General features: G+C 50.6%; 3 protein-coding genes across 7 annotated transcripts in view; 1 reads left to right on the top strand and 2 right to left on the bottom strand.

Annotated features, from left to right (window-relative positions):
- Zfhx2 (zinc finger homeobox 2) overlaps nt 1–13,857 on the bottom strand; it is a 35,644-nt gene extending 21,787 nt beyond the window's left edge. The window contains exon 1 of one of the 3 annotated variants that reach the window (XM_060391187.1): nt 13,736–13,857. The gene's annotated coding sequence lies outside the window, so the exon portion shown is untranslated. Of the gene's footprint in view, nt 1–1,020; nt 5,755–10,146; nt 10,510–13,735 lie in introns of those variants that run through there. The other 2 variants (XM_021664524.2, XM_060391186.1) reach the window with 2 other exon arrangements.
- Nucleotides 13,858–13,943: 86 nt separating this feature from the next.
- Thtpa (thiamine triphosphatase) lies at nt 13,944–17,565 on the top strand. Of its 2 annotated transcripts, none has more exons than XM_021664529.2 (2): nt 13,944–14,954; nt 15,950–17,565. In XM_021664529.2, exons 1-2 carry the CDS (start codon nt 14,408–14,410, stop codon nt 16,075–16,077), a joined length of 675 nt encoding a protein of 224 aa, XP_021520204.1. In that variant the 5' UTR covers nt 13,944–14,407; the 3' UTR covers nt 16,078–17,565. The 2 variants fall into 2 exon arrangements, with proteins under 2 accessions (XP_021520204.1, XP_021520203.1); XM_021664528.2 differs by having other exon boundaries at nt 13,944–14,994.
- Ap1g2 (adaptor related protein complex 1 subunit gamma 2) lies at nt 17,559–25,258 on the bottom strand. Of its 2 annotated transcripts, XM_021664525.2 has the most exons (22): nt 25,092–25,258; nt 24,509–24,713; nt 23,887–24,011; nt 23,625–23,766; nt 23,430–23,526; nt 23,184–23,260; nt 22,974–23,069; nt 22,355–22,435; nt 21,729–21,827; nt 21,522–21,577; nt 21,259–21,372; nt 20,949–21,089; nt 20,827–20,881; nt 20,622–20,744; nt 20,163–20,252; nt 19,961–20,088; nt 19,628–19,732; nt 19,227–19,353; nt 19,006–19,141; nt 18,264–18,427; nt 17,834–17,932; nt 17,559–17,756 (listed from the first exon to the last, which is right to left on the bottom strand). In XM_021664525.2, the coding sequence occupies exons 2-22, from the start codon at nt 24,710–24,712 to the stop codon at nt 17,655–17,657; spliced, it is 2,361 nt and encodes a 786-aa protein (XP_021520200.1). In that variant the 5' UTR covers nt 24,713; nt 25,092–25,258; the 3' UTR covers nt 17,559–17,654. The 2 variants fall into 2 exon arrangements, with proteins under 2 accessions (XP_021520200.1, XP_060247171.1); XM_060391188.1 differs by lacking the exons at nt 23,184–23,260; nt 23,887–24,011; nt 24,509–24,713; nt 25,092–25,258 and having other exon boundaries at nt 23,625–23,640.
- Nucleotides 25,259–25,354: the final 96 nt, after the last annotated feature.

Genomic DNA, 25,354 nt, shown 5'->3' with positions numbered 1-25,354 from the left:
ATTTGCCTACCATTCGTGACCTGGTTCACTCCCAAATACTACTAAATCGATCGATCAATCAATCAGTAATATTGCAACAACTACTCCAGTCTGAATGTTTCTAGTCTAAAACTCCAAAGTACGACTGGGTATACACTGTAATGGACTATGCTTCATACACACAAGGCTTTCGGTTAGTAGTCAGCACTGAAAGACATCAATCAAACCTTCCTCTGGTTGGTGGCCCATGCTTACAGTCCCAAAATTCAGAAGATGGAAACAGCAAGATTGCCAGGAGTTGAGGACAGCCTGATCTACATAGCCTGCAGCCAGCTGGGGCTACAGAGGGGTAAGACTTTGTCTCAAAGAAAAAAAAAAAAAAGTCCAAAATGTTCTACAATTAATTTTTGAGTAACAATATGATTCTAGTACTGCACCTGTTTTATGGGTACAAGTCATGGACGGGCGGAAAACTGCCCTCTTCCTTCAAGGGCTGGGGAGATGGCGAAGTAGTTAAGGACACTTGCTGTCCTTCCAGAGGGTGTCAGCATCTACATGGCTGGTACAATCCCCTGTAACTAGCTCCAGGAATCCTGCACAAACATCCACACCCACATGCACAGAGACAGATGGATCACTATGAGTTCAAGGACAGACCGGTTTAGGCCAGCCAGGGCTACAGAAGTGAGACCCTGTTTCAAAAAACAAACAAACTTGTAAAACTTGAAAGACAAACAAATTTCCCTCGGGTTAATGTTAGGCAACTAAGTAGGCCCTGTATGTTAGGCCATATATATAAATAGGCTGGGAGGCTTTTGAAAATGGTCTCCGTCTTCTAAAGGGCCACACACACAGGAGAGCTAATTCTTCCTGATCAGAGGAATGGAATCTGAGTTCTTCTAGCCCTGGGTGGAGATGAGACATGCTGATTTGCCTTAAACACTACAACAGTGCATACAATAGCCCTCTCCCTTAACAGATAAACCAATTTAGCCTGTCAATCTCGTGGCCAGGGTACCACCCTCAGGAAAGCTGATTTACCTGAAGCTAAGGAAATGGGAGCAATAATTATCCCTTCCGTGGGATAACGTACGTCTCCGAGGCCCTCCTTCAGGCAGTTGCTTGCAGATGTCCCTTCTGTGGGATAACGTGCGTCTCCGAGGCCCTCCTTCAGGCAGTTGCTTGCAGATGTCCACTGCTAAGCGTGACTGCATTCCTGAGTTCTGGCTCGAAAGTCTAACTTTGCCTTTTCTCCTTCCTATCTCTTCTTTGGACACCTGCCAAGATACTAAGCATGCTCGCACTAACTCTCCCAGCTTTCCCTGTTTCTCTGAAGTCCTCTAACATCCACAGTTATTTGCAGACCTGTAGCTGATCTACGTAACTCAAAAGGAACGATTTTCTCTTCTTTCCCATCTCCTTTCTCTTAAAGCTACCCACATTTTCAACTTTCCTGTTTTGTCATTTTTCTCCTGCATTTTAATGAAATGGTCCTCAGGCTTCCTTTTAAAGGCCATTAATTTTTTTTTTTTTTTTCTTCCAAAGACAGAATCTTACTTTGTAGTTTTGGTTGACCTGGAACTCCATATGACCAGGCTGGGCTTGAACTCATGGAGATCCAATCTGCTTCAACCTCTGTCTCCTGAGGGCTGGGATTAAAAGGAATGTACCAACACACCAAGCTTTGTTTTTAAATTCTTCTATCAATGACACCAAGAACCCATAAAAGGGAACTCCAATTCCCTAGTAACACAATATGTTTAAAAGACATATAGGAAACATGATTTTCAGGTTTAGACTTTGGGTCTCCAAGTTATCTCCTGTGTGCCCTGCCTGTCTCTGCCTCTTGCACTGAGGATAAGAGCTCCTCAGCTGTAGCAATTACAGTAGCTGACATCTTTAACACAGGGCCTGGTCTCTGCCAGAAAAGCACACCCCCACTGAGATGGATTCCTAGTCAGACAGCACCTTTACATGTTTGCAGCGTGGCAGGCACTGTGTGGAGGCCCTGGCAAGTATCACAACACTCACCCTCTGTGCAGACAGCTACATCCCATTTTACTCACGGAGACGAAACGAGATGAGTTTAGAAAGCAGAATCGCAGGCCAGCAAGATGGCTCAGTGGATAATGGTACTTGCTGTCAAGCCTAAGTTTGATTTTTTGGGCCCCACATGGTGAAAAGAGAGAACAGATGATTTCTGTACATGTGTGTGTGTTCATGCGCACATGCACATGTGCTCATACACCCACACATGACAAAATGTAATGTATACATATATATGTGCGTATGTGTATATATATATTAAAGGGAGTAGCCGTCATGGTTACACACACCTTTAACCCTAGCACTAGGAAGCAGACGCAGGTGTATCACTGTGAGTCTGAAGCCAGGCAGAGTTCTATAGTGAGGGCCAGTTTCGATGATGATGATGATGATAATAATGAACAGTAAGCTTGGAACTTGGGTGCCCTGCCACAGGGCCTCTGCTCTTGGCTCTCGTGCAGTCTGAAGAGGCCTTTCTGAGGTGCGATGCTGCCTTTGTGTATTTGCTGTTCTCTTTGAGCTCAAAGGTACAAAGTGGTCATTCTGTCTGTCCAGAGGAGCTGAAGGCTAGGTGGGGTTATCTGAATGGTGATATGTGTGTCTGTCTGTCCAGAGGAGCTGAAGGCTGGGTGGGGTTATTTGACACACATGGTGATATGTGTGTCTGTTTATATCTCTTAAGAGTTCAGAGATGGAGAGATGGCTCAGCAGGTAAGGTGCTTATGGTACCGGCTGCAAGGCCTGAGTTTGATCCTAAGAACCTACCTGCATAAAGATGGAACGACAGACCCAACTCCACAAAGTTGAACTCTGATCTCCATACATACACAATAAAAAAATACTTTTTAAAAAAGTTAACAGTCTGCATGTATTCCATATTAGCACATGAACTCCATCAAGCAGTCTGATGTTACTTAACAAACAAATCAACAACAGACTTGGAGCTGGAGGTGCAGGAGTGGCAAAAGAAAACTAAAACTTCACTGCTTCTGTAGTCAGAGCTGAGGTCGGCTTCTGCTGTGTGTCACAAAGCCTCTGCTCAACCCTTTTCATGTGTTGCAAAGAATGGGAAGTGGGGTGTCACGGAGTTTTATCCCCCTTCCCCATTTTCAGGCTAACACTTTGGATATGATCAATCAATAAAATAACGACCACTTCCTATTCGAATGCCTTATTTCCTGAAGAGGGGATACTGGAAATGGATTGGTCTTTGGGCACCTCTTTGGGGGCTGGTCAATTTGCTCACCTCAGGCAGGCATGCCCCAAAGTCCTGAGGTTACACCTAGGCTGGAGCTTCCCTTCTACACCATGTGGCTTGCTGCTGTGTGTGTGCAGGCAAGCGCTTGGTGGCCGGCTGGCGGCTGGCAGAGTGTTTGGGGTGGTGGTAATTACTAGGATGGCCCAGCCCTAATGAGTGTGATCTCGTTACACTCTTGCTGCTTCTAATGGAGCTAACCTCATTTCACAGCCATTAGAGATGGAGATGAGGCCCCGCCCACAGGCCCCACCAGCTGCAGCTCTCACAGCTTGGGCCATGTTCTTCCCTACTGCTCGCCATTCCATTTCACCCCTCTTGTTTCCCTCTTTTTCCCTTGTCTTCCTTCTGGCCTTCTCACTCCTGGTCCCCATTGTTCTTTTCTGTGTCCATCCCTCTCCTCTCTCCTTTTTTCTTATGTTTCTCTTCTGTCTTCTTGCCTCCCTCCATCTCTGGGTTGCTTAACATTCATCACCCTCCACATGGCCTCTGTCCTGTCTTCCACATTTCCTTCTTTCTGTCCTCTTTGGCACCCTCCCCCTGCCCTTCACCTCTGCTGTCCTTCCCCTCCCCCACGATGCCCTGCTGGCCAGAGGACAAACCTCCTGGGGAAACCAGTAAAGATAAACAAAAAGCAGTGACTTCATTATACTAGTTAATTTGCCACTTCAGTTCCTCCCATAAGGGTTATAACCAGCACGGCTTGAACTCAGGACTGACCCAGAGCTGAGTTAAGGCCTTGATGTTTTCACACATGACCACCTACTCTCCCTCATCTTGGGCTGTCTTTCCTGGACAAGAGGGGTAGGGAAGAGTTCAGACTACCTGCCTTCTTGGAAGTTCTTTCTTTGGCCACACAACTCTCCCTCCTTTTTCACTTAAATGAGATCTCTCTCATCTCTAAGCCACTTCCTCCATCTCTATCATATAAAGGAAGGCTCTCAGGCTGGCCTCAAAGTCCCCAGTAGCTGAAGATGACCTTGAACTCTGAGTCCTGCTTCCACCCTGAAATTCTAAGATGCCAGATGCACCTTCGCCACCATCCCTGCTCTTTTCTCTCTCAATCTCCAGGGCACTTCTGTCTCTAAGGCACCAGGATGTATCTCTGGGTTTTTAGAATCTGAAGAAGTCTTCAGACCAGAGTCTGAAGAAGCCAGAGATGGAAAAAGGGTACCTGTGGCCAGCAAAGGCCAGTTTTCATAACATGGGATGAAGGTAGCTACAGAGGAGGGAAGAGCCCCAGGGGTAGGGAGAGGAGACTGGAGCTAGAGGATTGGCGGAGATGCTTGGAGAGCCAATAAAACAAGGAATGAATTTTTTGAGTATGGCAAGGAATTTACTCCATTTTTTTTCCTCCAGGGGAAAAAAAGAATCCAGTCCTCCACCTTCCTTCATTAAGAAGCCAAATGACTGGCAACTGACTCTGACCTTTAGCTAAAAACCCAGTCCCAAAGGGAGAGGGTGAGGGTAGTTAGCTGTGACTGGAGGCTGCAGTCTACACCCCTCCTGCCCCAGCAGCTTGGCATTTCAGCATGCCACAGACCCTATAAACATACATCCTCTTCTCACTGGGTTCTCACACACCCTGGGTAATTATGGTTTCCTAATTGTAAATGTCCCCATGTACACATCATTCTGCTGTGAGTTCCAAGGCTCTAAAATAACCACATATTCCTTCCCAAACACAGGCGGAAACCCCAGTTCTCTCATTTGACTTTTGGAAGAAAAAAAAAAGTTGAGGAGTGATGAGCTGCCTTGGTAGGAAATGGAAAAGGAAACAGACATAATGCTGTATGACTGCAATCCCAGGATTTGGGAGGGTGAGGCAAGGAAGGATCAGGAGTTCAAGGCCAGCATGCAATGAGTTTGAAGCCTGAGCTACATGAGACAGTCTTTCCTACCCCCAATACCCCCTCCCCGGCACACACAAAAAAATAAAATTAAAAAAAGATAACCAAAACTAAAAAGAATGGCTTCTCAGCACTCAGGAGGCAGAGGGAGGAGGATCACTGTCAGTGAAGGCCAGCCTGGTCTTTGTAACAAATTCCAGGCTACTTACAACTATATAGCAGAACCTCGTCTCAAAAGGAAAAAAAAAAAAAAAAAAGCCTTTCCTAGTAAAACTTCACAAGGGAGTAGGTCTACCATTTGGACATCATCTCCAAATCTTTCACCCCTGCTTTTCCAGCCCGGGCTGGATGGGAAAGGGACAGGTAGGCAGTTAGGCACTTTAATTCACTGAAGCTTTCCCAGGGAGCACAGGGACCCTGGGAAACTGGGTGGTGGGATGCCTGAAGCTGAGTGTGAGGAGCCCGAGAAGAAAGATGGGAAAATCAATGAAATGAGCTTCTAACAGTGAGGTAAAGGACCGCTGTGTCGACAGCTTGTCACCTGCTGCAAAATATGAGCTGCCCAAGTCTGGCGGCTGCTGACAGTACACATGGCTGCCACTGTCCTTTCCCTTCCTGACACCCGCCCCCCCCAACCCCAGCCCCTCCCGCTGCCAGGGCTTTCTTAGTATAATAAGCCAGACTCTCCCCAGAGCTGCCTGCACTCTCCCTCTGCCTTTTCTCCAGCTTTTACAACTCGGTCAGGGGCTTTTGGCTCCTTATTGCAAGAACAGGCCAGGTCATAAGCCCTGGTTGGACACCTTTCTCCTCTGAGGTTTCTTTCTGCAGATTCACTCTGAGACTCAGTGAGCTCTGAATCTCAGGATTTTTTCCCAACAGTGGGCAGTCAGATGTGAAGGTCATTTCTTACAGGGTTTTTACACCAAGGCCCGGGCAGCCGTTAACTCCCATCTCTTATCTTCTGGCCCACTTGGCCAATGTTCATAACCTTGTAATCACTTTGAGACAGGTGTTTAGGGTGGATCTGGTGTTGATTTATGAACTTGTCAGTGTGTATGAAGGTGTGCACACCTGTGAGTATGGCTGATTCAGCTTTAGCTTCACGATAAAGAATGGGGTAGGGATGCGATTTCAACTCAGAGTTGCCTGCTCTCTTTGAAAAGCCTGGACCTTTCCTGGAATCTGCCTCTTTAACCTTCTCTGTATCTTCCCTAAGCTTCCAGGATGGTTCATTCATGTTTTCCTCATATTATACCCAGAGACTTCCTAGTGAGTTAGTGACTTCCTAGTGGTACCTTCATTCCCCAACCCAACATGGTGTCTCTTCTTTCCCAGGTCTGTGGGCCCTTCCACCTTGTTTCTGATTTCTCAATGTGACTATGTATCCAGGCAGGTCTGGGAGACAGGATGAGAGTTAGGACAACTCTCAGACTCTCTGAAGATTTGCTCAAGAGGTATTTATAAAGCCTGTTCTGTGTGACAGATACTTCAAGGTATTACAATTAGAAACTAATTGTAACTAATATGGTGGCTTGGACCTAAAATTCTCGAACCCAGGAGACTGAAGTAAAAAAGATCTGCTCAAGTTTCAGGCCAGGCTGGGCTACAGAGTGAGACCTCTGTCTCAACCCCCACTCACTCCCCCTAAAAATAAAAAAACTGGATAGAGGCAACAGCTGCCCTATGTCGCCCATCATATTATGCCTTAGTCTTAGTCTTTTTTTTTTTTTTTTTTTTTACATGAGTGCTCTATTTTGCATATACATCTGCATGACAGAAGAGGGCACCGAATCTCATTATAGATGGTTGTGAGCCACCATGTGGTTGCTGGGAATTGAACTCAGGACCTCTGGAAGAGCAGACAGTGCTCTTAACCTCTGAGCCATCTCTCCAGCCCAGTCTTAGTCTCTTAAAAGGATATTTTCCCATCCTTCATTTCAGCCAAATTACTGTGCCCTCTGGCATTCCAAAACTCCCCTCCATATTCTACGCTGGCACTGCTCTGGTCTTCTCTTCTATATTTCCAGCTCCCCACCCTGTTTACAAAGCCTTCTCCCTTCCTTTTCCACAGCTGTCATTTTTAGTTCTCTTCCTTTTTCGCATGTCTTTCTGTCCTACCATCCCAACCTCACTGCCTAATGTCTCTTGAGGTCACTTCCTCTTGCTTTTGTCAGGATCTGGCAAGCCTTGGTCACTCACAAAGTGGTTTGTGACAATTGTCGTGAGCTAAGAATAGCTCCAGAGAAGCAAAGTCACTACCAGAGATAGGAGTCCTACAGATAGGACTCTAGCCAGGCCCCAGCCCCACATGTGATGCAGAGGTGCAAGTTGTTCCTGTGTGGGTCTCAATATGGTAACACCAGCTGCCTCTGACATCATGGAGGAGGGACCCTGTCAGGTTGCCAAGGCAACCCAGCAATTTATGACATCAGAGGCTTGAAGTCTTTGCTTCTCAGGGGGCTGGGAAGATTCAAGTTCCTGTCAGTTACAGTAAATGGGAATTCTACTTTTTCATCTCTTCTCTGTGTTCTGGCTTGGCAGTAAAATACAAAGTGACTGATGAGGCCGACGGAATGAATGCTGGTGAGATTCTCTTCCCTCTCTCTTCATCTCTGCAATTTCTCTCCTCATAAGCATCTCTCTGTTAGAGCCCAGTGGTAGTCTGCCAAGCCATTTTTTCCAAATTGCTCACCCCCTGCAGTGCTCTCTCTCTGCCTTGGCCATGCTGTGTCCTCCTCACACTAAAGGCATGTGTCTCCTTTGATAGCCCACTCTTTCCTCTTTTCCCTTTCCAGGGCTCTGTGTGGCTCTGATCTGCTTCAGCACGCCTGCCTTCGCCGTCCATTTGCCTTCTTTGTACCATACTCTTTTCCACCTCATCTTATTCCTTAATTCTTCCCTTCCCCCACTCTACCACCACATTAATTTCCTATTGCTTTTGTTGACCCTTCCAAAGGAATACTCTATCATCATTCTCTTTCCTCCTGTACAGCTATTAGCTCATATTTATTTTATTCTCTCAATTTTTTATTAATCACTCCTCAGTTCCTCCTCTTCTCTACTCTTCATTCTAAATAGATTTTCACCATTTCCTTTGGCCATACATTTCTTTAACTCATGTGTTTCCTGAACCTGGTTTCTCCTTCCATCATCTGGCCGTATCTGCATCATCTTTTTATCTTTCTAAGCTTCTGAGGTCTGGAAAAACAATGATGGGTTTAAACCCACGATAAACTCTCCAATCCTTTATCCACCTTTACCATTCTTTAGACTTAATGAACACAGCCCTCCCATAAGATAGGTTTTCTGCGAATAATCAAATCTGTCTCATAAAGAATGTTGCTGAATCCAAAGAGAATAATAGGAGGATCCCATGAGGAAAATGAACTAAAAAGCGAAGAAAAAGCTCCTCACAGCTAGAATGAACTGAAGGATGAGGGCAACCAGGTTAGGGCGGAACTCAAGAGTTCTAGAAAACATCCTCTTACAAAATTAAAGTTGACAGTTAGCTGACATAGTGGCACTGATTGATAGAGGAGTTATATGCCCCTGGAAGACCATTAAATGGATTTCTTGGCCTGTTTATGTGCCTTCACAAAACACAACCCCCACCTCTTCCCCAGCCCTTTGCTTGTGGCATCTTCAGCTAGGGTTAAAATGCTGGGTAACAGGATAAGAAATAAAAAACAAAAACAATAAAAACAACTTTGGTTGACCAAGGAGAAAATGGAACAAAGGTGGAGAATATCCAAGGGAGTTCATCAGATAAAAGGATATGAAAACAAGGTGAAATAAACTGTTGAGATAGAAAAATGTATATACAATGGTTGAGCGGGGGAAGGGAGGAAAAAATTAAGTCAGCAAGGATGAGGTTTGTGGTGGAAAGCTCCTGGAAAAGCAGAGACACACTGGAGGACCCAAAGGCACATGGCAAATGAGGTGATCAACAATGCCAGAAGTTCCAAGGCTTCCCGGCTGAAGGTGAACAGAAGGCTGTTGCGCCCGCGCTGAAAGGGCACTGGCCATATCAGGGGTAGACATATCAGCTCCATCCCCCTACTTTTCAGACCGCAGACTACCACAATCATGGCTGATAAGCAAACTCCAAAGTAGCTGAAAAGGCCACAGTTGTGGGGACAGACCCTGAAGGAGAGCCGTGGGTGGCTCAACAGTCAGGCAGTCTAGGCGTGACACACAGGGACAGGGACAGGGGTACATGGTAAGGATCACTCGGATAAGAAGTGTCACTATCAAGACAGTGACACGCAGAACTGGATTTAGATGGGGTGGGGAGCCAAGTGAAAAATGGCACAACCACAGATCAGTGGGGTTGCAGGCACAGCGAGAAGCGTGGTTCTAGAGCTCAAAAAAAATGATGAGGGGCTTAAGAAGGCGGATGGAGAGTCGGGGTGGCAGGAGAAGCAGGGCAGGCATGCTTCACCGCGAATGGGGCTCCCCTCACCTACTTCAGGCAAAAATGAACATTAAAGGTTTCCACTCCCACCCTGCACCCCGGCGCCCTAGCCCATCCATCAGCCCTTCCTCCCGGGTTTCTCCCCCATCCCGGAGCCAGCTGAGATCCTCTGCGCCGCAGGCCCCTCTGGGATGATAGCTCGGAGCCCTCGCACTCCCCCGGCCTCCCATTCCCTCCAGGAACCCCGCTCCCGGTACAGCTCGGCGCGGTACGTCTAGGCTCTCGCAACCCTCTGTCTGTCCGGCTGGCCCCTATCTTTCCCTTCTCCGTTTCTCCACCCCTGCCTCTCTCCCCATTCCCACTCGCGCGCCCTTTCACCCCCACACTCCTGTCCCCTTCTCCCTAGCTGTCTGTCCGTCCGAGTCCCCTCCCCCAGCCCCTTCCCGTCCCTCTCCGTCCCCTCCAGTAGCTGTCTTCCAGCGCCTCCTCTCTCCTCGATCTCGAGATTCGGAAGAACATGGAAGGGAAGGAGAGTGAGAGGCAGAGAAGAGGGGGGGAAAAACCACAACCAACCCAGCAGCATCGGAAATCGATGCACTTACACCTCAGCTGGAAGCAGGGACGGGAGTCGAACCGCGGCCGCCAAGCAGCGCGAGGCGGGGAGGGGAGGGGGCGGCTCTTGGAAGGGACTTCTCCGATGTGTTGATTCCTTTTTTGCCCCTCCTCCTCCCTCCCTTCAGCGCTCGCTCCGGGGCGTCGGGGACGGAGATGGAAAAATAAATAAATTCACGGCGGTGAGGGAAGTGAAAGAAAATAATCAATGCTATTTGGCTGCGGCTGAAGTGTTTTCCCGGCTTCGTGAGTGGGTTTCCATTGATTCACCCTGGGCACTGGCTTGCTCCCTGTCTCCTCCTCCTCCTCCTCGCCCTCCTCCTTCAAGCCCTCACTCCTCCGCCTCATTCACTGGCTGGAGCCGAGGCGTCCCACACAATGGAATAATCAATACCCAGGCGCCCGGGGCAGCCCCACTGAGCAGGTGCAGCGACCCGCCCGCCGCAGTGCATGCCGGGAGCTGTAGTCTGTAGGTCTCCGCCCTCTAGAGCCGGTTAGCGCCGAGGCTATGGGCGTCCCAGGATACAGAGATCTTGGTGGTGGCCAGTTCCTTGGGGCGAGGAAGGCCAACTATGCCATCAGCTTCTTCCTTGACTCAGGCGGTAGGTCTACCCTATGCCTGCAAAAAGGACATGTCCCTTTAAACTCTTGTCCCCTCCTCTTTTTCCTGCTTACAGAAAACATAAGTGTGTTTTCTTGTTTGATTTTTGTTTTTGTTTTGGAGATAGGGTTTCTCTGTGTAGCCCTGGCTGTCCTGCAACTCGCTCTGTAGACCAGGCTGGTCTTGAACTCAGAGATCCGCCTGCCCCTGCCTCCCAAGTGTTGGATATGATTTTGTTTTAAATCACCATTAGAGCAAGCTGTTTCTGTAAGCTTCCCAGAGCCGTTGGGAGGACCATCACTATTTCACTCCCTTCTAGCCTTATCGTTTTTTTCCCTTATGAGTACTGGAACATTCTCTTTATAGCAATTACTCTGAAGTCTCCCAGAGATGCTGTCTTCTTAACTGAGTTAAGAACCTCCCATTTCCCCCCGGCTGGGTAGGGAAATGGGAGGTTTTGGTTCCTTTTCCTCTTCAGCTTGTCAGCTCATCAGTGCTTTATAGTCCAGATTTTAAGATTCTAAAGCAGAAAGTCGGGTGCTGTGGTGCACGCCTGTAATTCCACACTCAGGGAGGCAGAGTGGCAAGATCTCTATGAGTTTGAGGCCAGCTTGGTCTACAAAGAGAGTCCAGAGACCAGCCAAGGCTACACAGAGAAACCTTGTCTCGAAAACTAAGCAAAACAACAACAAAACAACAACAACAAAAAGAACAAAAAAGATTCTAGAGCAGAGGAAACCAAGGTTTACCAGCTCAAGATTGCGTGGCCAATAAACAATAGTACCATGATGTGAACCTCAGTGGTCTGACTCGAGTCCAAGCTTGCTGCTCTGGCACATTTTTCTCACGTGACGACAATAACAAAAAATACCTGAAATTGAGGGTGGGGATGAAACCAATAGTTTTAGTTTCTACCATGTAACAGTTAAGTTTGTTACTAATTTTTTTTTAATTTAACTTTTTCTTTTTAAGATTTATTTATTTATTTTATGTAAATGAGTGTTCTATCTGTATTTACACCTGCCAGAAGAGGGAATCAGTTCACATTATAGATGGTTATGAGCCACCATGTGGTTGCTGGGAATTGAACTCATGACCTTTGGAAGAGCAGACAGTGCTCTTAACCACTGAGCCATCTCTGCAGCCCTGTTACTGAATTTTCAATTCTCATATAAGGCAGACCATTGAAAAGGCAGAGATTTAGGGAGGTGCCGAAGCACACCCCCAACGGCAATGGTCCACAGAAATGAGGCTGCGTCAACCTTGAGTTTTGCTGTAGAGTCCATTAAGAACAGACGAGCCTCAGGCTAATGAGAAGAGTTGGTGTGTGGAATCTGTTTCCTCCGCACTGTGACCTTTGACCTTACCTCTCAGTTTCGTTGACCCAGAAAGCACTGATATTTTCTGTGCCTGTAAGATCCAACCTAGTAGACCAGAAGCAGCAGTTTGTTTATTGGCATCGTAAGTTCAAAATGCTATGTCTGTAAACCAGGGACCTTCCCACAAGTGCCCCCCCCGCCTTAGAAATGTAAGTGAGCAATTGTGGCAGTCACTTATCATGGAAGCAAGTCTAGACGTTGACAGTGTCCTCACTCAGAAGCACAGACAAAATTAAGGTCTACAAAATACACAATTTTGTATCAGAGTGTAAAGTTAAAGACTGGTCTTTGTTGGGTTCTTAGAGCAGACAGAGGGTGACTCTTGGCTTTCTGTGTTTATTCTTGTTTTGTTTTTTGTGTGTCTTTTCCAGAATGGCCTGGAAATCAGTCTGTAGCTCAGGCTCACCCCAAGTTGTGATTCTCAAGCAAGTGATCTTTTGTCCCCGTTCTCCAGATGGTGGAAATAAGTGCATACTGCTACACCTGACTGCTCTTACTCCTGAGAAAGCCACCTCAAGGACTGCTGGAAACGGACAACTTAGTCTGGCACTCACTCATGACTTTTTTCAACCTGCCACTCAACTGCACGTCAAGACATTGTCTGCTTAGACAATGGCTAGGTGCCATAGCCAGCTTCTGGGCCTTTACAAAGGCACTTATTTCTACCCAGGTCTCCAGCAAGCCCATCATATTCATTCACTCACTCACTTACTCACTCACTTTTTCTCTTATAATTAATTAAAAATATCTATATATATATGTATCTATGTATCTTTCTATGTGTCTATGTATCTTTCCATGTATGTATGTATGTATGTAAGTATCTCTCTCTCTCTCTCTCTCTCTCTCTCTCTGTGTGCTTTGTCTGTAGTACCCGAGGAGGCCAGGAGAGGCGTCAGGTCCTCCCTCCCCCGGAACTGGATGGAGTTACAGAGGCTGTGATTTAAGTGCTGGGAAGATAATCCCAGAACTCAGGAAGGACAGGTGTACTTAACTGTTGAGTACCCTTCTCTCCAGCTCCTCCATCACATCTTTAATTCACATTCAAAATGTCACCTCCTCCACTGATAGAAAGGTTCCCACTCACCTTTTCCCTAAACGATCGCCCCAGTTTGTATTAGATGCCCTCTAAAATCCCAGGATAGAGGCAGGGTATGGTGGTCCACACAGGTAACCCCCCCACTCACTCGAAGGAGCATCAGGAGTTCCAGGGTATTTTGGGTTACACGAGATCTTTGTGTCAAATAAAATAGAATAAAATAAAACCATAAAAACATTCCAAGTGGCTAAACTGAGTTTCTCCACTCACGCTCCAGACCATTACCACTGGCTAGCACTTAGTGGGCAGCCATAAACTGCAGTATCTGAGTGGCCTGTGTTTCACCAGACCCACCCATTGTCTACACTGGAAGGGTCTGGGCACTACTCTTCCCGTTGGCCACCCCGGAGCTCCAGCGGGTTCAGCTTTAGGTAGAGTCCCGCTGGCTGCCGCTAATTGCATGTTTCTGATCACCATAGCGACGGGTGGGCATGAAAGGTGAGGTGGCCCTTCGGAACTACATCTCCCATCATGCATCAGGCCCAGGGTGGCAGGCTCACGCTAAGGCTCGAGATCTTGGCCGATGTCTGGGCTCCAGGAAGGATCCAGGATGAGCAGCGGTCGAGGAGATGGTCTCGCTCCTCTTGCCCACCGGGTTGGGACTCACGTAACCTAACAGACCTCTCGGGTCCTAGCTTGCAAGCGGCACCGCCACACCGGCCTAATATGGCCGCTGGTGCTGGGACCGGACCCGGCGTAAAGAGCCAGGGCTAAGGTCCGGAGCGGAGACTGCTCCCGGCATTCCTCGCGGGTGTAGCGTGGGCTCCCTTCCCCCATTTCCGGGTCCCAGGAGAGGGAGACCGTGGGGTCTTGGAGAGAGTCTTGAGGTTCCGCGGCTCGGTGCTGTGCTAAGAATGGCAGGCCATCCCGGGCAGTGAACTGCTGGCCTTGGGGTAGCAGGGAGCAGAGAAAAGATAAGTGACCAGCATCACGGCCTGCTTTCTAGGGAGCCTTTTGGGTTGAAGACATTATCAGTAGTAGGATTAGCTGGAGATCTGTCATCATTGTTTCAGCCCGATGAGACCTCGAAGTAGAGACTTGTGTGCCTGAAGCAGAGGTCTGAGACACAGTGTTTGTGCGTCTTAAGTTCATCCAGGACTAGGGTGTCTCTGCTGTCCAGCCCTACCCTTGAGCACGCAGTGAATTCTTTGCAAACCTGTGTTGCAAGCAACATGGCCCAGGGCTTGATTGAAGTGGAGCGAAAGTTTGCTCCGGGGTCTGACACGGAGGAAAGGCTGCAGGAGTTGGGGGCCATCTTGGAGCACCAGGTCACCTTCCGAGACACCTACTATGATACCTCTGAGTTAAGCCTCATGCTGTCTGACCACTGGCTGCGGCAACGAGAAGGCAGTGGATGGGAGCTCAAATGTCCTGGAGTAGCTGCTATCTCAGGACCTCACAATGAGTATGTGGAACTCACGTCGGAGCCTGCCATTGTGGCCCAGCTCTTTGAACTGCTGGGGTATGAGGAGCAGGGGCCCGCAGACGTGACTGCTGTCCTGGCTCCGCTGAAGCTGCAGGAAGTAGCTAGTTTTATAACTACACGAAGTTCCTGGAAGCTGGCGGTATCTGGAGCCCCTGAACAGGAGCCATTGCTCAGAGTGGACCTAGATTCGACAGACTTCGGCTATGCTGTGGGTGAGGTAGAGGCCATGGTGCATGAGAAAGCCGAAGTCCCAGCTGCTCTAGAGAAGATCATCAGCGTCAGTAGCATGCTTGGTGAGGGAGACAGGCCTTTCTGTGCTCAGCAGTATGCGTGGTGAGGAAGCCAGTCCCGTAGGTGCTGCCCTTGCTTCTCATTTAGCCTCACGGAGGTACCCACTGAGTCATAGAGTAGTGGAGAATGAGAATCATTTTTGTAAGGTAAATTTTTTTTATTGTGGCGATTTTCTGGTATTATAGGTGTAGCTAACCACATCCCCTGGACTATGGTTTTGGCCTGGAGGAAAGACAAGAACATTCCGTTTGTACGGGGCAGCAGGGTACACTTTGGCAGATTTTTCTGTTTCCATGCCTAACTCTTACATAGACAGCCCATCAACGTATTTGGTACACTACGGAGCCATCAGCCCTAGAGTGTTGAGCCTCCCTGGAAACCAGTTTCCTGCTGTGGGGCAGTATGCTGCTGTCCACTAACAACACTGGCTATGAGTTCCAGGCCACCCTGGTCTACAGGGTGAGTTCCAGGACAGCCAAGGCTACACAGAGAAACCCCGTCTAGAAAAACAAAAACAAAACAACTGGCAACAGGCAGTTACAAGATTCTGTAAACGTAATGCCACAGCCCCTGCTTTCTTTTATTTTCCTTAACACTTGGCTTTCTTTTGTACCTCACTGCATGGACTTCATTACTAAGCTAATGAGCTTTAGCTTGCTTAGATGGGCTTGAATTTTGATTGGGAGAGAGGGGTAATAAATGAAGTGAGTCAGTTCCTCCATCTTCATGGCACAGGATGCTTCCTCACCATTTCTCATCTCAGGAGGAGAGGCTCATGCATGGCTTTCCAGCATCACAATCCAGGTGGATCTTTGGGGTCTCACTTCTGCAGCCCAACAAGGGAGTGTGTGGGTTAGAGGAGCTGTTTGGTGGGCATCTGGATTCTCAGTACTGCTTTGCAAACTTTGGAGTCCTGGCTGGGTGGGGCCAGGGAGCAAAGTAAAAGCACGGACAGGGGCTCTGTCTGCTTCTTTCCTCATTGTCCTCTTGCCTGCAGGCGTCCCAGCACAGGAGAAGGTGCCTGCCAAGCTCCTGGTATACCTACAGCGCTTCAGGCCTCAGGACTATCAGCGCCTGCTAGAAGCGAACAGTTCCGGTGAGGCCACAGAGGACTCAACATCCTGATGGCACCTGTTTATGGGAGCAGGGTTTGTTTTCTAGAAGGGAAGGAGCCCTGAAGCCACCATCCACACCCAGACCCACTGTGCCCCTTACAAGAGCCGCTTTTTTCTCCAGCTCTGCCTGGTTTCTCACCCATTCTTAGCTACCCTTCCTGGAGGCCTCTCTCACTGTTTCCATCATCCGTCAGATGCAATCTGTGGGCCGCCCCTCTCCCCTGGCCGCTAAGCAGCCTCCATTGATTTCCGCTCGTGTTTATAGGATTTCCACTTAGCCGTGATCAGTAGTTAAGCACAGGAAAATCCCTTGCCACCCCCCTCCCTTGGTCGATGCCATTGATTCTGCCAGCGGCTCTGAAGCCGCCTTACAGCTGAGTTAGAGATGAGGGGAAGCAGCAGGGATTTCCCTGCCTTGGGGTGTACGGAATAGCAACAAGGTGGGGAAAAGGTTGGGAACTCCTATTAGAAACCTGGAAATTCTGCTGAGTCTGCCACTGTGCCCAGAGAGTAGAGTGTCCTATGTGGCAGTTTAACAACCCAGAGAGGGGTAGAAAGAAAATTGTCATTGTTGAGACAGGTTTCTAGGGTTTCACACAGCCTTTCTTCTGCAGAGAAGGCTCTACCCTCCCTCCCGCACATTTTCTTTCTCAACTAGGTCAAAATATGCTTTTCTGCCCACCTCAGGCTACATAGACTTTCATTATTTGTTGGGGAGGAGGCAGCGGCTTCAGAGTACCTGCCGTGACAAATACAGGGCCAGAGTGCCACCTGCTGGTGGCCCTCAGGGCTGTGTCCCAAGCTGAGGGTGCAGAAGGACTTGAGGTGAGCTGAGGCAGTTCTGAGGCAGCAAGTTGAGGGAACAGCTTAGCAGCCTAGAACTCCACTTGGCTTGAGCTGTGCACACCTCTCATCTAACTGCCACTCGGCACCCCAGGATCCTCACCTGCGTGTACACCCATCCTTCTAACAGCGCACCTCGGACCCCCACCTGTATTGAACTGCATTTATATCCCACTCCAAACAATGGAATAACCCCCCCCCCCCCCCAGCAGCCCTTCTGTGGACAGTTTTTATTGAGGCATTTTAGAATATAGTCCAGTATGGAAATCGGGGAGCTGATTGGGCCTAGATGGGTTTTGGGTGCAAGCAGATTAAGGGAAACGGTGTTCTTTCCGTGAACTTTTAGGGGGAACCCCCTGTTTACCGTCCTATTCTGCCTATGCAGAATGAGTTAACATATGATTAAAGCCAGATGTTTCATGGAAGAGTCATTCACAGTGAGAAAAGGCTTACAGAGTCCAAGCCCGTCAATCAAAATAGAGAACCAGTCAAATTATGCCACTTAGCAACCAACTCCTTCCCCTAAGACCCTATTAAAAAAACACCAGGCAATAACCCTGGGCCATTGAGTACCGTGGTCATTGCTTGTTTGTAGTACACTTCTGGTTTGTATGATCACTTTTCCTTTAAATAAAGTTTACTTGCCACTTTGCAATTTATATACACCTTTATTTCCATCCCTTGAATAAGACACCCAGAGCCCGGAAAACACCCAGGCCAGACAATGACCTGGACCACAGAAAGTCACTGCCACGTTTCCACAGGCAAGCCATCCACCTCAAAGATCTCCTGTACTGGCCGGCCAAAGTGGTTGTAGGTGAGGCGAAGCTTCAGTCGTAGAGGCGCCTGAAAACAGGAATGCGGAGACCAGGCTGAGGCTCTGCTTGCGCCCATCCCCCTTGCCCCAGGGCCTGCCAACTCACCTTGTTAGGATTGAGGACTCTGAAGACCTGGGTGATGGGAAGGCCACCCTGAGCTGGAACTGTGTCCCCACTGGGGGCCTGTAGCTGCAGCTGGAAACTCTGAGCGTGGGAGGTTTGAGCAGAGCACAGTAAGTCCTCTGGTTGGGCTGAGGCAGCTCTCAAACATTTCTGAATCACTCCCGAGTAAATGTATCACTTTCATCGTACTCTGCCTCCTCCCCACCTCTACTACTTTCTGGAATTTTCTCCTGGGCCACCCCTGAACCCTGTTTTTTTTATTTTGAGACAATGTAGCTCACGTTGGCTTCAAACTCACTATGTAGCCCAGGCTGGCCTCAAATAGTGCTTGCCCTGCCTCAGCTTTCTAAGTACTAGAATTACAGGCAGGAGCTATAACACTTAGCTGAACCCCACTTTTTTTTTTTCAAACCTTGGGCACAGCTGCTTGGCAAACGAAGTGGGTAACATCCTCCTTTGAGGAGTTGGTGGTGGTGGCAGTGACTAAGAGCAAAGCAGGGGTTTCCGAGGGCCGCACGAAAGAGAGGTCCAGCTGTAAGCCCTCCCGCTGAAACACTCTGACACTGGGGATGGGAGCTGGAGACGGGAGAAGGGTACGTTAGTGCACAGGCTTAAAACAGCACACTCATCCGCTCACCCAATACAAGTGCAGTGAGCCCATCTTGGCCCTCTGTCCAACTGTCCCAGCTCTACTGACAAACTAGACTAGCTGAGGTTGTTGCTGACCGTCCAGCCGACAGAAGGGAAACAACAAAATGCAAGGTAATCAGCACCGTGACAGAGTCAAAATGACTGGGAGGAACCAAGTCAAACGGGAAAGGGAGGGCAGGACGGTTGACATTTAGCTGGAGCCTGGAGAGTGAGGATGAGCCAGTCATCTCGGGGTTGGGTGAGGAACATGAAATGTTAAGGGTGTGAGGTGGAAGCATTTGGGGAGTTGATGGGGCCCATGGAGTGGGTAGTGGGAAGTGATATGAAACAGGCTGGAGTGGACACAGGGCTGTGGCTTGTGGTAATGGAGACTGTTCAGGACGGGGCCAGCGCAGAACGAAACCTTTGCTGACTGAGATGGGTGTCCCTATCGTTGGCTCAGAGAGAGCAATGACACATTTCCACCCACCTTCCACAGCGTACCTCCTTTTGCTGAGGCCTACCTGGGGGTGGAGTTGCACAGGGAAGGTCGAGGAGATGAACTAAGGCCTTGCCTGGGGAAGGAGCTAGAGGAGGAGGGTGCTGAGTATGCCCAGAAGTGTCATCCAGGAGATCGAGCAGATCCAAGAGATTGGTGGCCTGGAGAAAAGGGGAGGGTCACCATGGCAGGCGGGGTGTGAATACCACAGAGGTCCACTTTACCGAGATCCTCTGGCCTCCTCACCTGGGACTCTGTGGGGACAGGGGGTGCCTTTTCCAAGAGCTGGGCCGCTGCTTGGTTTTCCTTCCCTTCCTCATCAACTTGAGGGTCACTGCGTTCCACAAGAGGCATCTTCTCGAGGATGGCGGCTCTGAGAGGACGGAACGCAAGGTCTTCTCTGTGTGAACCCCACGCTTTCACAGAAGCACTCGGGAGGGTTGTGGCATGCAGGGTCACAGGCACAGTGCTGCTGGCCTTTAGACAACCAGCGAGGACTGGGAACCAGCTCAGTATCAACTACGGCCGGGAGGTGCTCCCCACGGAGAGCGAGGATATGAAGCTGACACGCTCATACCTAGAAGGGAGCACTGGGGAGCGCAGAGAGAGGAGAGTCTGGGGTCCAACCTGCAGGTTCCTGGACATACCTCATGTGGTCATACTTCTGGAAGAGCATGTTGTACTCCACAGCCCGCTGCTGCAGCTCCACATCCACACAGCTCCCGTAGACGGACACCACCTGGCGGATGCGGCTGGGCCGCAGGGCGGCAGGTGAGGGGCAGCGGCCGGCGGCTGTTCTCCCACTCCAGGATGCGAGGGAGGAAAAGCCCTCAGAGTAAGGAGACCCCTAAAATATGTGGCTCAAAAGCAGATCCCTAAGGACTAGGGGCCAGAGGGCTGCGCGCCTGGATGTTCAAAGATGAGTAGGTGAAAGGCATGGCGAAAGGACGTCTTTTCGAGGGACAGGACCCTCTTCTTACTTGTTGTCTCCCCGGAGCCGGGTGCTGAGTTTCATGAGAGCCGTCATGGCATAGCCTCGGGTGGCTGGCAGGGACAGGTGGGACTGCAGCACCTTTTCCAGTAGTGCCAGCACCTCCTCCTTTTCCACCTTCAGGTGGGGACAGCGGGTCATGTCTGCCCTGATGAATCCTCCTCCCACGTACGCTCCTCCTGAGGTCTCACCTGAAAGGGCTCGGTGTCCTCACAGTCACCATCCAGCAGGAGGTCCCCGTGCTCGCCGATGCACCAGGCTGCCACCTGAACCAGCGGTTGCTGTATGGGGTGAGAGACACGGCTGAGCTAGTTGGAGGGACCCCTCTCTCCTAGACCCTACAACCTCCCTTCACTGCGTTGCAAAGATGGTGGGTTGGCAGGGTAGGAAGGACAGCGCTAAGTTTGTTAGCGGGGCTCAGTGTTGGCATTTTGGCTCCTACTGCCCTCTGGTGGGCAAGCTCCAAAACTACATGGCCTGATCACGTGATGGAGCCCTGTGAGGCTCTCTGCCATGAGGAAACAGGGGTGGTTAAAGAAAGGATAGGCTTGGTCCTTGGCCATCTTCTGGCAGCTATGCTTGGGGGGAAACCATTGAGATCCTAGTGCTGAGAAGGCCAGTCAGCTCGCCCTGGGAGACAGGAGTTTTACCTGGGAGATATCCTCTGCTAAGGCACGGTAGAGGCGGCGCACGGAGTAGGCATGTAGCTCCTGCGCCTCGCCAATCAGCTGGGTCAGGTTGGCCACTGCATCGTCCCTCACATAGGTGCCTGCCTGGAGAGGGGTGGGCGTGGTCAGGTCAGAGCAGCTGAGCTCAGTCCACTCCTGGCCAAGCCCCTGACTACCCCCATCTCACCGTGGTCAGCACGTGCAGGATGGTGTCTATGTGCCACCGCTTGCTGGGAGCAAACCTAGGGGATGTGGCTCATCAGTCCTGGCCCTACCCCTGCCCAGGCCGCACCCTACTTGTCATCTCACCTCTCTGCGGCCAGCAGAATGCCTGAAGCACAGTCAGCCCGGAGGTCAGGGGGGCAGGACTCCAGAAAGGCCTGCAGCTCCTGCATCATGGCTCGCACGTTGGAGCTATTGACCAGAGCCAGGCTCAACTCCAGGGCTCGCCTGGCAGGAGAGAGGTGTCGAAGCAGGTGACCCTACTGCCTGTGCCTCGCTGTCCCCAAGCACCCTTTTCTTTAGTTCTATATTCTGGATGCTCTCTGCTGCTTTGAGTTTCGGCCACCAGGCACCGTGTCCTCTGCCCTGTCCCCTTCTCCCTTCTCCCTCTGCTTACCTGCTAAGGGAGGCATCTGCTTCCCGCAGACACTCTACCACAGTGGACCGGTGCCGCTGCACAGCGCTGTGGTCAGACTGTACCAGCCGTAGCAATGACGTCAGGGCCACATACCTGGTCAGAGTAGGAGAGGCCGTTATCACACGGCGTCATCTGCCTCGACACCCTGCGTTGCCCCCGGCAAGAGGTCAGCTGGATCAGGAGGCAGGAACGCAAAGGGCCAGGTGTTCAGCGGTACAATCCCGAAAGGTGGTGGCTGTTACCTAATATTCTTGTCATTGTTGAGCAAGAAACGGCCAAGAATGTTAACAGCTAAAACCTATGGGGAGAAGAAGGTGGAGACAGTCAGGGGGAGAAGCCACTTGTTTGGCGGGTTCTCCTTCGTGACGGGGGTTGGGGAAAAGCCAGCGGGCAGGACCAGCTGAGTGGGTGGGGCCACAGCTGGAGGGCACATGGGTACGTGGTAATACCCGCAGGCCAGCCGCAGAGTGGATGTCCATGATGGTGAGCACTGTCTCCAACAGGACTGCGTTGCCTGCATTTCGCCTGGTGTCTGTGTTGGTGGCGACCTGTGTGGATGGGGAAGAGATACATCTATCTCTCCACAGATAGTCTTAGAGCTCTAGTCTCCCTCTAGTCTTGGCGGGTGACTACTGTGCTCTCTGTTAATCCTTCAGCCCCTCAAAAAGTTCCCTGAAGCAGGCTGGAGAGGTGGCTCAGCAGTTACGATCACTGACTGCTCTTCCTGAGTTCAGTTCCCAGCAACCACATGATGGCTCACAACCATTTATCTCATGATCTGCTGCCCTCTTCTGGCGTGCAGGTGTACATGCAGATAGAGCACTCATACATAAAATAAATGAATCTTTTAGAAAAACCAACAAAAAACAAAAATCGAAGTCCCTTGAATCCCACTAGATGTTAGGGGCCTGCCTACACACTAGGGCAACAGCAAACAATATCCTTCTTTCACGGAATTCATTTGTTTAGAGGGGAGCAGAAAGGCAATTACACGGCTTCTGCCTGATAAATGGTCATGTGACAAGTGTCCAGGGCTGATGGATCCTAAGAAACCAGAAGCTAAAGTGCCTCCCACCTGGGCCAGCAAGTCATTCATGGTCTCACTGCTTTCTTCATGGTTCCGTCCCAGGATCCGAAGCAGACGAAGTATCTGGACCTGAGATTGGATTAGAGAGGTTCAGAGGATAGTGTCATGGGCTTGAGGCCAAAAGAGCTAACACTGTGGAAAACACTGTGAGGGGGACACCAACCCCCTTTCCCCTCACAGGTCCCTTGGAATCCCGGAGGATATCAGAGTTTCCGAGAGTCAGGGGAGTTTGGAACAAGTTTTGTTGTTGTTTTTGCTTTTCGAGAGGCTTCTCTTGTGTAGTCCTGGCTATACTGCAGCTTACTCTGTAGACCAGGCTGGTCTCAACTCACACAGATTCACCAGTCTCTGCCTCCCAAGTGCTGGGCCTAAAGGCGTGTGTCCTCACGCAGGGCTTTGGACCAGGCTTTTCATACGGTCACCAAACTGGATTTTCTGACTCTCTGGTAGCCACCTTCCGTTCCCCAGTCCTGGCATGACTAGAGCAATCCTCAGTTTGCTCCCTTCTCATTCAACACAGACTGTGCCCAAATGAGAAGTGACTACTGGCAGGGGTCTTCCTGTGAACCCCTCTCTGTTCTGGGGGTACAAGTAAAGGTCTGCCCACCTGCAAGAAGGGATCGCTGACTCCAGAGATGCTGTGCTCTGTGGAATATCCTGTTGTCACCAGAGTCCGGAGGATCTGTACCAGCTGGGGGACTACCTGGAGGGAGGGCACACCCAGCCTCGTCTGGGCGTTTTTCTCAACCGTCATTCCCAATTCATCGCCCACCATCCACCTTTGCCTGCCCCTCGGCCTGCCCGTTCACTATCCCACCTTGCGAAAGTGCCTGAGGGCCGCGGGGCTTCTCTCACAGAGCTCGGTGATCAGCGTGATGGTACCCAGTAGGATGCCTGGGGTCAGGGTGGGGTAGTGAATGGTGGGCCAGGCCAGGGGACGGTCTACTACACACGTGTTTGTAGGTGCGTGCCACCCTTGTCTGGTGAGCGTGTTTCCCTGCTTTGCTTTTCGTCTATTCATAGAGAGACCTGGAGTGGAGGGTGGAGAGCCCTGTGCCCTTACCATGGTGGCGTTCGTGGAGCAGCGTGGCACAGGCTGGGAGGAAGATGTTGGAGAGCTCAGGGTCTTTCCGGACCATGTGCACGGCGGTCAAAACAGCCTGCGGAAGTCGCCGGGTTAGAGTTCACACCTCCTCCACGCGGCGGTGACGGGGGAACAGTTTCTGGAAAGGCAAATGCCTAGAGGCCCACATCTCACCTTCTTCCGCACGTAGGGGCTGGGCTGCAGCAGCAGCTTTTCCACCTCGGTGGCTAGGTCCCGGCACATCTCAGCAGAGCCCATAGTGCTCAGGGTGCACAGGGCCAGGCCTTGAACGGGCTGAACCCCCTGGCTCAAGTCACTGATGGGTTGGAAGGGTGGAGGTGGGTCAAGCCTGGGGAAACCAGTGTTTTCCAGGACCGAGAGCAGGCAGACCTCTGGGATTTTGCAGTTCCCTCTCCCAAGAGCCCTGGGATCTCACTTCTTGATGCTGTTGGTAATGAGCAGGTGGGCATCATGCCTTTCGTCCAAGAGAAGCATGGCACCGAGGTAGCCCACCCTCTTGTCTGTGAATCTGGGGGAGGCGATCAATTTCAGGCACTCCATCTACACGGAAGGAGGCAGACCAGGAGGGGCAGTGTGAAACCACAAGTACTAACTTCCCGGCGACAACCTCCTTATAAGGCCAGATTAACTTGTGAGGAATCGTATTTCATCGCTGTCTCTGCAACCAGAAGCTTAAATGTCGATCCAGATGACAGCAGGTGGGTTTCGGGACCTGCGTAGGAGTGGAGGCTGGGAGAGGATGGGTAGGTGCTGATCGCGGCTGCCTAAGGAAATCACCAGTGGGGTAACGCATAAAAGGCTCAGAAACTAAAGGACTTAGCTGGGCAGAGCGGGAAAAGCCTGAAAATTCCTCTACTGAAATGGAGGCAGGGATTTTCCCGAGTTCTAGACCAGACTGGGCTACACGGAGAACCTGTCCCAAAACAAACAAAAAAAACGGGAGGAAAACCCACAACGGAACCACAGCTGGGGTACAAATACGCAACGGGGCCGACTGGCCCTCTTCCTCAAACTTTGGAGCTATCCCAGGCCAGTACCTGTCCAAAGTGGGCGGGGTAGCCCAACATATGGACGTAGAGCAGTTTGGCCAGCTGGCGATGCCTCTGCAGGGGGTCCCCATCGCGGAAGGAGGCCCGAATTTGGGCGCACTCCTTCTGGATCACCTCCCGTTCCTGGGCCTGCGTCTTGGCCCCGCGAATCTCTTCGATGAGGTCCTGAAGTTTCAACGAAGGCACCACCATCCTGGGGGCAGAGCCCGGGAGTGGAAAGGCTGTCACACGTCCTGGCCGGTTGGACAGAACTGCCCTGTGCCAAGATCTCCACTGGCTTGTGCCCAACAACTACCCTACTCTAAAACTGTGCCCACATTTACCCACCACCTGGATCCGAAAGCCACCCTCCCGCCTTGCAAGGACATCCCCTCTACGCATGCGCCTTTGCCCCACCCCGTGCTTGTTTCTACCGAGCCTGCGCAAGAGCTTAATGTATTTCTTGCTTTCTTTCCCGGACCCGTTTCTCAGGTCTAGTTTTCTTCCTAGTTCCCCCGCGCTATTTCCTTCGCGAGATTTCCTGCTCCCGTTCCCATTATCGGAGGCACCAGTTTCCCAGTCCCAACCTCACCTGGCTTCGGTGTCAACTCTGCTTCCTTACCCCCCACCCAGCACTTCCTGGTATGGGACAGAGCTGGGGTTGGTGCTCGGTTCGGGTCCTTCCCTCTTCCCCGCCTCTACTACGGACCCCGCCCTTCTAGGGCTGCCTGACTGAGCTGTCTTGAGATTTCTGACCTCTGGCCTGTCTTTGGCACTTTGGTAAAGGAGCCCCAGAATTTATTGTGGCTCCCCAAAGGGGCCTCCTTTTTCTTCCACCCCACCGGGTGACTCAGA

Source organism: Meriones unguiculatus, chromosome 9 (genome assembly GCF_030254825.1).
Source record: "Meriones unguiculatus strain TT.TT164.6M chromosome 9, Bangor_MerUng_6.1, whole genome shotgun sequence".
Classification (NCBI taxonomy): domain Eukaryota; kingdom Metazoa; phylum Chordata; class Mammalia; order Rodentia; family Muridae; genus Meriones; species Meriones unguiculatus.
Note: the sequence above shows the minus strand (reverse complement) of the source record. Positions and strands in the feature narration are given on the sequence as shown.

Excerpts from the sequence above, each read along its gene's own strand:
- Thtpa (XM_021664528.2), top strand. The coding sequence starts at position 14,408 with ATGGCCCAGGGCTTGATTGAAGTGGAGCGAAAGTTTGCTCCGGGGTCT. Across the intron at positions 14,995-15,949 it reads TGTGCTCAGCAGTATGCGTG|GCGTCCCAGCACAGGAGAAG; the intron begins GTGAGGAAGCCA and ends TCTTGCCTGCAG.
- Ap1g2 (XM_021664525.2), bottom strand. The coding sequence starts at position 24,712 with ATGGTGGTGCCTTCGTTGAAACTTCAGGACCTCATCGAAGAGATTCGC. Across the intron at positions 21,090-21,258 it reads GCAGATGCCTCCCTTAGCAG|GCGAGCCCTGGAGTTGAGCC; the intron begins GTAAGCAGAGGG and ends CTCTCCTGCCAG. Across the intron at positions 20,089-20,162 it reads AGGACACCGAGCCCTTTCAG|GTGGAAAAGGAGGAGGTGCT; the intron begins GTGAGACCTCAG and ends CCCCACCTGAAG.